Consider the following 11235-nt stretch of genomic DNA (forward strand, 5'->3'; position numbering starts at 1 on the left):
GTCTCTTCCAACATAAGCTACTCTATGATTAGCCAGTTTCTTCTTCTTAACTGCATTCACAGTACTCCCAAAAAGTCCTCCCAGATGCACTGCTGGGGGGTATCCGATGAAGGCAGCACCAGCAGACCTGAGGCAAACAAGCAGCAGTGGCAGAGCAGCTGGGAGGCCATCTTGGCTCACTCCTTCAGAGGACTGTGTATGATTTTGCTGTCAAAGAGGCGGCCCAGCCAGAGACATCACTCAGCAAAATGAGCTGGACAGAACAATGATAAAGGGTTTAAAGATCTGCTAGGAATGCCTAGCAAGCTGGGCAAAAGTGATTTAGTGACTTCACTGCAAACTGTAACAAATCCACAGAACTTAAACAACCTTTCACCCAGAGGTATTACAGCAGAGCAGGAAGGTGAGCACATTGGAGATAGATGAGACAGATGATGACGGCTCCATACACAGGGAGGATCACAGGCCAGAAACACAAACAAGTGCTGCCAGGATCTATTGCAGCTCCCCACAAATTAAGCCACAGTAGAAGCAGCATTTTGGAAAGGAGATCAGCAAGGGACACCACCATCCACGTCAAAGATATAGTGTTATTTTTATCACAAGGGAACAGATTTTACATGCTGGAGAACTACTCTGATTTCTCCAAATGTTGACGTTATAACACACATTGAAATAAGAGGAAGCCCTTAAAAATGACATCTCATCCCTAAGAGGAAAGAAAAAGAATTATCAATAAAGTACAGTCTACAAAATCTCCATTGCCAAAGGAATGTATGACACTGGCTTCAAATTCGTCAAGTCTGGTGATTCTTTTACAGAATGTGATAATGAAAAAGAATTTGGGAGAACTATTACATAGAAGAGGTGTTTACTTTATCATTCTTCATTGGGATCACACAACAAAGCAAGAAATTCTTGTTTTATAGGAACATTTATGAAGAACTGAAAGGGGGCTGGCTACAGCTCCTTTCCACAAGCTTTCTGCTCAGCTCACAGTTAATATCCTTTCCCCTAAAACAACACTGAGAAAAGCAATTGGCCCATATAGGCAAAAAAAAAAAAAAAAGTGCAAGTGTCATAATAAATTGAACCAATCCTTGGAAGTCAGCCTTCCTTGCAGCCAGAGGTGGGTTAACTCACGGCTTGCATTCTTCACAGTTCACCAGGGTCAAGAGTCTCCTATGTAATAAATCTCCCTCCTTTTGGCAAACCCAAAGCTGTCCTAAACAGTGAGAAGCCCAGCTCACAGAAACACATAACTGCGTGGTTTTGAAGATGATGTCTAACAAAAGGGATAGAGTAACGCTGCTAACTAACAAAGAGGATAAATCTATAGATTAATCAGTTTAAAGAGCAAGAGAATTTTATTACAAGAAATTATACAATGGGATTTAAAGTCAAAGCATTTCTCACATCCTACTGCATCAAACTGTATGCACAGCTTAGGATATTACTCAGCAACATTCACATGTAATCCATGCATGTTATTACATTTCTAAGAGTTATATATTTCTGTAAGTTACAAGCATAAAATGGTCACTAAACACTACTGTTGAAAATGTGGGGAAAAAATTGCTGCTATCAAATTAATAGCTTTATTACATTACCAAACTACCTGCTTAATTTCCTGTTATAGTAAATAGAAAGCCTGATTCTTTCCTTTATTCCCACTCTTGTGATGCCTCATACCATTACAACAACGAGAACAAGAATAACGTGCAAAGCAGATGCAAGAAGTGCCCCCATCTATTGCTGCAAATAAGGGAGAAACGTTGTCCAAGAGTTACTTCCATTGGCATTCTGAACATCTGCTGAATGACAGATCAACTTCTAAAAAATAATCCAAAATGGTCTTTCAAAAGTTAATGAATTAATTAATTCACTTCTGAACAACACAGACCAGACTGCGTGTTTATTATAGCCCATAAAACTGCAGAAACGTGTTAAAACAATAAGAGCACAGAGTGAGAAGTTCTTCCAATTGTCTGATTTCAACATAGGTCACTTCTGCAATTCCAGATACCAAGTTACTATTAAGTAGGCATAGGTCCAGAGTTACAGATTTTATTCTTGAGGCAGCATCTCAGTAATGCTTCTGAACTGCTCCAACAGCTACTTCTTCATCAAACACAGCCTACCCACCACTACTTAATTGGCCTGTCAGGACAGATCAGCAGACACTCTTTTGGTTCTTAAAGTACAACGTACCACTACCTCACCTGTGTCAAACTTACAGAGAAACTTGCAACCCTACCTGAATTTAAGACTAAAGTTACGAAATATGACTTCCCATCTAACTAATAACATCATTAATTCTAAACCCCTACACAAAGGATTAGAGTCTCTAAACTATATCCTCAGCAGTTCAGTATCTTGAAGGGTTTGTTTTGTTTTGTTCATATTCCAGTGTTATACTCCTTACATGGGTGCACTGTCAAATGTTCCAACAGCTGACTGTAAAAACCCACACCAATTTCCACCAACATTCATTAGCACCCCCTTGTGTAGAAAAAATCCTAAATATGGTTAACATGACAAAAGAGAAATTACTTGGATTTTGTGTGGAAATTAGGATACCTTGAGAACGATAATGGCTTACCTCCCCAAATCTATGGGCAGATTAACAGAATGTTTTAACTACAGTCTTAACATTCTTCTGCTGATCACGTTTAAAGATGAGATGCACCCCTCAAAATCTCAGCACTAAGCTGACTCCAAGTGGCATGTTATCCTGGGTGACCAGGGTGCTAACAGGATTAGACAAATACTGATGGCTGGAGAGAAAAACAGAGAAATCTCTCCTTCTGAGCTTAGAGACACGCTCCTCAAAATAACAGAAGACAATTTTGTCCCAGATGTGTTCACTACAATTCATCATCCAAAGTATTTCCAAAATCATTTCCAACTATTGCACAGTACTGAACAGTAGACAAGAATTCACAGTTACTCCAGACCAATGTCCAACTTCATATGAAACTAAAAATAGCTTCAGACTACCTTCCTGCTTCAGGAATCTGATTTTCAAAAGAAAACTTTCTTGCTGAGAAAGAGAAAAAGCGGAGCTCTCAACTTTCCCTCTGAGAAAAGAAATGAAAAGTAACACTACTGCTTGACAACTTTTGGAAGTTTCCCGAGAACATGAGAGCTCGCTCTACAGCTGACGTATCTGATGAAGCCTGCCAAGAAGTTCATCCAGATAATAACGCATTCCCGAGAGGCTTTGGGGAAGAAGGCCCTGGGGACGCTTTCCTGGAGACTTCAGTGTTCCTGTGCTCCTGGCACAAACCCAGCTACGTGATGGATCAAGGCAGCAGGCCTCTCAAAGCGTGCTGCCACCCACCCCACAGCCTGCTGCTCCTTGAGAAAGGGGGCTGTAAGAAAGAGGCTGCGCTCACTGCCTGCGGGCAAATCAGCCTGTTGCCCACTGCCTGTTCTTCCAACAACAGTCTGGAAGTGATTATTTGTGTTCACACCATACACAGAGCACAGCTGCTGAAAACTATCTACTAGAGAATATGCAAGTCAAACACAGTAGGCAAGGCGCTGGCATTCTCCACCCCCAGAAAAGAGCAAATAACCCACTGACCCAACATCTGGGTGCTGCCGCTCCATGCCACGGGACGCACAGTGCTGACACACACAGCTGTCAGGCTCAGCTCACCATAAGCCCACTCAGGCAGCTTGATCTTCACCACTGCAAGGCAGCAGCCCTAAGAGATAAGAAAATGGGCACTTTGCCCAACCCCAGCTATCACCTTTTAATCTTATTAGTTCCAGTCATTCTCACAGATATTACTGATGTTTCAGTCCCCTAATGGTCCAGCAGTGCAAACTCTTCCATGTGTTCAGAAGCCAAGTTACATTAGGAGACAGTGAAATTATGAGCAAAAGACACTTACAACTTCTTGAAATAAATAATTGTTGATTTTGCCAGCAAGAAAATTACAAATTAAAGGGAAGCCTTCACCAGAAAAGGTTGTGGCACACTTCATTATTCCAAATGGTAAGGAATGTGAGCTATGTGACAAGACACACTCAGAGCTGTTGATAACATACGTGAAGAACTTGTGTCACACTCCCTCTTTTATGCACTAATCCTTCCCCCAGTAAAGATCCCTACTTCCCAAATGGCTCTGAGTTGCCTTTGAAAGAACTGGAATCACTGAATTGGAGCCCTGACTTCTAAAGTTGGGTAAACATCAAGAAACAAACGGTATATTTGCTGTTGAAAGGCGCAGTAAATACAAAGCCAACAGAGAAACTTGTTCCAAGAAACACAAACAGCATCATGCTGCAGTTACACAGTAAGAAAATACTGGGGGTACTCAACCGAAGATGAGAAGTCACTTTATGAGATGCTGTTTCCCAGCCAAAGGATCCCTGTCTCAGTGTAAGGCAGATGTCAGCAGCAGGTAGGCAACAAGCTCTGTTACACAACCAGAAATCAGATATGCAAAACGATTTTTTGCCTGCCTACGTGTTATTTTACCTCTGTTTTGGCCTCATGAGCACTAAGCACAATTCTTCTCAGTACTGATATGCCCTCTCCAAATAGTCTGGCCTCGGAACGAGCAATGTGGGGATGAAACCTGATCATAGGACTTCAAGTTGCACATGAAGGGGAAAAAAACAAACCTGCTACAAAAATGGATCTCAAAGCCCTAACAACGAAGCAGCGGATGGGCCTTTTACTCATCCCTTTGCCAGGACTCCGGCCATAGAGCAGCACGGCCCCGTACGGAGCATCCCCGCCGCCAGGCCGTGCCCGCAGCGGAGCGGCCAGGCCGGAGCCCCGCCGCCAGGAGCCGCCCGCCGCGCCGCCGCCCGCCGCCAGCCGTCCGCAGCGGAGGCGAGGCCGTGCGGCAGAGGGAGGGCCGGGCGGAGCGGCCGCCGGGGCCCGGGGTTACCGCGGGGAGGCCGGGGCGCGGCGGAGCCACTCACCCACATCCTGGTCGAAGGGGTTGGTGGCGAAGAGCGGCATGGCGGGGCGCGGGGGCGCGGCGCGGCCACCCCTCCGCTCCCGGCAGCGCGGCGACCGATCGACAGGCCCGCGGCGGATCCCGCTGCTCCTCCCGCCGGGGTCGCCTCCGCCGCCGCCGCCGCCTCCCAGGGCTCCGGAGCCAGCCCGCCGCGCGCAGCATGCCGGGAAGCCGGGGCCGGCCCTGCCGCCCCCGGGAGCGACGCGTCCCGCCCCGCCGGGAAACGACGCGGCTACGGGGCAGCGGAGCCCCGCGGGGGCGGCCCTGTGTCTGCGGACCGGGCTGCGACTGGACACGGGGTCTGTCTGCTACTGACACCCGGGGGCGCCGCCACCTTCACCCCCACACGCGTCCGGCTCGGTGGAAAAGCGGACTCAGGGCAGTTTTATTTGGTTTTATTTTTTCATAAGTCGGGTTCGTGCCCTGACAACACCTGCTCCCCGTGGGAAATGTTCCGATCTTCGTCGGGCTGAATTGGTAATTCATTGCTAACGCCATCGTGCTTTTGAAATGAGTGGCACTGTTGCCCAGATGTGGGGCGATTGTGACGGTATTTCACAGCATGGCACGTGTTTGTGTGCAGTGTCAGTGCTCCACAGCTACAGAATCACAGAACAGTGGGATGTCCCGAGTCGGACAAAAAGTCCAGCACTTCTTATCATCATAGTATCATAGTATCATAGTATCATAGTATCATAGTATCATAGTATCATAGTCTCGTGAGGGCTGGAAGGGACCTTAGAGATCATCGAGTCCAACCCCCCGGGATTCGAGCCTCCTGTGTAGCAGAGCGGCACTTCTCTGTTCCCCAGCCATGTCCTGCTTCTTCACTTCATGTCCTCACTGACATCAATAAAATCCATCCCGTGGTAAGAATTTGACTCATAGGATGTGACACATTGTGCCTATTCCTGCTGTCACATGAAACTCATTATCCTGACGGACTTGTTTAATTACTGTAAGCTAGTTGGGTAGCAAATGAAGCCAAACACTGGGCAAATATTTGTGTGCGAAGAGGGAAGAGTCATAGACATCAGAAAGTAATGCTGGCACACCACAAGTCTGCAAATGAAAGCTAAAAAAGGTGCTGCTCGTATTTGCAGTGCAGAAATATTCAGTGAAATCAATAGCCCTGACCATGTTCAATATCGAATGTAATTGTACATCAGGCAGACTTTTGACAATTAAAATACACAGCAAGCCTCTTCCCGTAGGGGTTTGCTTTCATTGCACTTCTTGTTTTCCTTAATTTTTTTCCCAGGATCTTAAGCTCTGTTTCTTTCCCTGTGCTACAGGTCAGCACTGATGTGCTGCTTAGGACAGACTCCTCCTAAGGAATTCAGTATTGTCTTTTTAGATCCTGCCTCAGTTTAATGATACATGGTAGGTATTCTCAGAGGAGGCTTTACCTCCTCACTGTTCATCATTCCCTATTATGAGCACGGGAGACATACAGTAGATGTTTCAGAGACTTATCCCTTCCTTTTTTTTTGTCTCTTCCCCTCACTGGTTTCAAAATGAATTGTAAGTTTCCTTTTAAAACAGGCACTGTAGTCCCATAGTAAGAACAAGCATGAGAGATGTGGAGAGCTTGAGCTTTAGACTCTCTTCAGACTGAAAGAATTCCGACCCATCTTGATTTCCACCATTCAACATTTTGAGGGAGCATTTCAAAGCTTTATAGTCATGGCTGTTTTGTTACTATAATTGCTTTGGTTGTTGTTCTTTTTAATGTTGAACACAGTCTAAAGCACAACTCTTTCAAATACTTGATATTATACTGCATCTTCCTCTTTCTTCTGTCCCATGGCTCTAACATTATTCCTTGCACAGTAATAGACAATGGTTAGAGCACTCTTCCATGGAGTATGGGCTTTACCTTCTCAGACAGAGATGGCCATGGAAACCAGATCTTCCACTTAATGCATGAGTAGTATAAAGAGCACGCTATTAAGAAGGGTGTGTTAAGCTTCCTTTATTTAATGCAGTTCAAAATGTTTCTATTCATTTCTACTGTATTTGAAATGGGACTCTTACTGCCTGAGTCAACTATCTGAAAGTACGGAGTCTAGTCCAAGGGTGCAGTTTCAAACCACATCTAATTTCAGGGTAACTGCAGCTGATACAAACTGTAGCAGTACTGCACTCTCTGTGCCCACACTGCCCACAACTATGTTCTACCACCATGTTTCTCATATCAGATTTAGAATTTGATCCATTCATTTGTGGCTGCACAATCAGCTGATCCAACTGAAAAATACCTCACCACACAAGAGTTCCCTGTTGGATCATCTTCCTCAATTGGATCTCATGTAAAAGAAGAGCTGGGAAGGAATTACTGAAGACTCTATACCAACTTCACCAAACTGGATCAAGAAAAACAGGTATGTTGAGGGGATTATTCATCCATTTCTATTTCAGACCTCCTTCTGAAGGTGTCCTCTGCGAAGGGTTATTTAATTTCATAGAGGAACATCTCTACCCAACAGTTCTCTGATGTAGTACTTGCCTTTAGGTAGCCTTACGGAAGTGTATTATTTCTTTTCTTTCTAAATATGTGCTACTCTTGTTCAAATCGAGCATGTCCAAACATTGGTGCAGGCATCTTCTGTTTTGGCAGCCTTACCCTTTTATATGTCACACTACTGTTCAGATGCTGCTATGTGAGAAGGGGTACATTCAGTTAAATGACAATGCAACTCACTTTCTGAGTTCTAAAGACATAAAATACTTCTAAAATTAATTTTGCCATGAGTCACTATCAAATAATTTGCCCTTGATGCGTATTCAAGTCATGTCATTATATATATATGTGATGTTTTGACCGTACTAACAATATTAGAAACAACCGCTTAAGAACTTATAGATGTATGCAAGTATATTTTATAGGGAAAAAATGATACAATGTGTAGGACAGTCACAAAGATTACATTAAAATACAAAAAGAAAATGCAAAGCATTGCCACCCCAGTGTTTTCTAAACACTGTTAGTTGTTATTACATTTTTGACACAAGTTTATCCTTTTGAAGCACATTCTGAGGGTTCACTGTGAAACATTTCCCTGTAGTCTTTTGTTAGGAAGAGATACGTAAAACAGCGGCTTGTAAATGAGTCTGCTAGGGAAGTTCTAATACGATATACATCTACATTAGACAAGCATAATTTTTAGAGGGAAACAAAACCATTGTGTCCATTGGAGAGAAGGTTCACTGCAGTTCCCGTTCCCTGGAGAAGTATTATACTTGGCATCCCCATTTATTTTAGCATGTATTTGTTTGCTAGCTGCTGCACTGTGAAGATAAGGTGTATAAATCCAGGAAAATGTCAGTTCAGTGTATTGTTAACAAGGAGATTGATATGAAGACCTGAGGTAGTGTCTGGGATCAGCCTTGCTGACCTTGATTTTAACAAGATTTTCACTGCAGTGTATTGCGTGTATCGCTTTCAGAACTGAAAGCTGAGCTGAAAGGAGGGAGGTTCCGAATGGAGAAGGTGCCAGCAGACCATTTAATCACAGGTTTTGTCTTTGACAGGACAAGTACAAGATGTTTTGGATGGCGTAAAAGATGCTGCAGTGCACAAGAATTGTTGAATCATAGAATCATCAAGGTCGGAAAAGATCTCCAAGATCAAGAATACGATGATATTACTAAGACAAAATGTATCCGTCACAGGCCACATGTCGATATTCAAGGCTACAGTGATTTACTTTCCATCTATAAGTGTATTTTGTCTTAGTATTTTGTTAGTGCCCAAGTTGCATGGCTTACTTATGGCACTCTTGAATATTCCTTTAAATAAAGAGAATATATGAAACATACCAAGACAGTTAGTCTAGTGTCTTGTGTCATACGAGAAGTCAGGATAATATTATTCAATTGTCCTTTTTGGCCTCAATATACATGAAGTATGCAAATAGAATTACATGAAGCATGGAGCTGGAGTTCCCTCAATTACATATAACTTTAGAACTAGGCAAGTAATAAAATAATAAACTTTATATTATTATTTGTCCTGACCATTAAAATGGTGATGTGTAAATTTGTACTTAATACTTGTACATGTTGATGCCAGAAAATAGAGTTTATGCCTTCCTACTTTTTTTCCATATTCCAAGTACTACCTGCAGCTCATGTTACATAGCATTTGATATGTTTACTTTGCAGTTTTCTTAAATGATAACAAGTTCACCAAAGGTAAACACAAAGTAGTTGTTACACTATTTGCTTTAGCAATCTTACGATGATGCTTTGTGGTGTTCCTGTATGAAGCAGATAATGTGTGAGCTGCTGGGTGCCTGAGCTTCCCTGGGATGCTGGAAGCAGCATCACTGTGTGCCAGTTTCCTGATGCTGCCACAGGGAACCACTTGTCCTAATGCTTTTTTTGGCACAAACAGCTGTTCTTAATGTGGCCAAACCAACTACACCCTATATGGTCGCTCTTCTTTGCTGACCACTTGGGCCAGATTTCAACCAATGGCAAGGTTAAGATTAATCTCTACCACTCTACTAACAAAGAAAATAGAAATACTTCCACTGACCATAATGAACGTTACACTGGAACTCCATGCCCTTGATAAGGAGTCCTTATGAACTCAAGTGCTTGAAACAAAGCTAAATGCCAAGCAAACATTGCGTGTGCTCTGAAAGTAGCAATGGACGCAATGTTCTCTGCAGAGATTGCCATGCAAGCAAGTTACTGTAGAAACACACTGGAAATCAAAATGGTGTTTTTAATATTACTGAATTGTGTGTCCTGTGACAAAGCTGCACAATACGTGCTGACCACATATCAAAGCTTCTTTGTTTAAGAGGAATATTGCATACTGTTGGAAGGGAATTTACTTGTACTAACAGTTCACTTTAAACATATACTCTGCCTACCCACATGAATAGTATTGTTGAACTTAATGGTACTCATTTTGAGATGTAAGCATTTTGTATGGCCCTCCATATAATTAGAACATTAGCAGAGTTAGTTTTGTGATAGAGCCTGCCAGCATGGCGTGCAGAAAAGCCGATTATACAGGTTATGTGACTGTCTATATATCAATCCACCCAAGCCTAACAGTGCAACAAAGTGTCGGGATTGTTAAACTGTAGTAGAGTCCAAAATATCCCATAAAGACAATATTTATTGTACGGGATCCGGTTTGTCTACTATAGCAAAAAGCACACTGAGTTTGGATAGAGCGATCTCATAAAGGGGGTATTTATCTCTCTTTCACACGTGTGCATCCTTCAACAGCGCAGTTTGAATTATACTTTTGTTTCTGAAGAGGATGAAATAGGACAATACACAATGGCAGCTCAAACCGGTGTGTTTTGAATACATGGAATCAACAGTTTTCATATGAGTTCTAAATGTTCACACCAGAACTTTTACATTTTTATGTTTTCATATCAGGAATATAAACTTGTACTTCAGCCTGTGTTTGTGATGCTTGTTTTCCTTTACCTGCTGATAAACTATATAGTCAGTGGCTTAATAAGAATCATTTATCTTGCTATAACAGTACGAAACTCTAACTGCTTCAGATGTACCAAACAGAAAGACATCTTGTACTTTCCACAAGACATGCAATCCATTCTGCACCACATCTTTTGAAAGCATCTCCTATCCTATTCCAACAGCAGTGATGGATATCACAGATAGATGTGCCTGGATGACACGAACAAAAAGTGCATAAATGCTGTAATATGAGCTAGGTTCATATTAACCACAATTTTTTGCCTCCTATGTTGTTTCTTCACTTTCACCTCAAGCACAAAGTTGGCAGAAGGTTTTGTATTAGGTCACCTCTGTTGAGGTTTTTTAACTACAAGATTCCCAACTGGTAACTAATTGAATGTGAAAAGTGCCTGTGTGTACACATGACTCTGGTACTTGCTGTGGTCTTAGCTGCACATATATGGTGCCATTTGCTGCACTACTTTTTGGCTGCACAGTATGAAGCTGAAAGCTGAACATACGCTTGTATGTTTTAGTGAGGATGGGGAGAGTCTGAGATTCTGTATGGCACATCTGCTAACCTTATCTACAGACTGAGACCTGAGTGTTCAAACAATGCGAGACCTGATCCATATGGCAGTGGTTGTAGCGCTGTGCTGTGGAGATAAGGAGCCCCAGGCTTCCACACATAAGCTTGTGGATTCACAGCACACATATACAAACCTTATCCTTCTGTCCATCAGCTGGGTTCACTTCAGGTCCTACAAAGGACTTTGTGCCCTCGTCGGGTGCCTGCCTC

The 11235-nt window shown here is 42.9% G+C and overlaps 1 protein-coding gene and 1 long non-coding RNA gene across 3 annotated transcripts in view; one reads left to right on the plus strand and one right to left on the minus strand.

The window, feature by feature from the left end:
* Positions 1 to 5121, minus strand: part of STAM (signal transducing adaptor molecule) — a 32794-nt gene extending 27673 nt beyond the window's left edge. The window contains exon 1 of the mRNA XM_015853436.2: positions 4945 to 5121. Coding sequence (XP_015708922.1) covers positions 4945 to 4984 — 40 coding nt within the window. The 5' untranslated portion in view covers positions 4985 to 5121. The remainder of the gene's footprint in view (positions 1 to 4944) is intronic.
* LOC116653021 lies at positions 5122 to 11084 on the plus strand. 2 transcript variants are annotated; one of them, XR_004306385.1, is made up of 4 exons: positions 5122 to 5459; positions 6278 to 6365; positions 7184 to 7366; positions 8517 to 11084. It is a non-coding gene; the product is annotated as an uncharacterized LOC116653021 (long non-coding RNA). The 2 variants fall into 2 exon arrangements; XR_004306386.1 differs by lacking the exon at positions 6278 to 6365.
* The last annotated feature ends 151 nt before the right edge of the window (positions 11085 to 11235 follow it).

This window comes from Coturnix japonica, chromosome 2, assembly GCF_001577835.2.
Source record: "Coturnix japonica isolate 7356 chromosome 2, Coturnix japonica 2.1, whole genome shotgun sequence".
Lineage (NCBI taxonomy): Eukaryota > Metazoa > Chordata > Aves > Galliformes > Phasianidae > Coturnix > Coturnix japonica.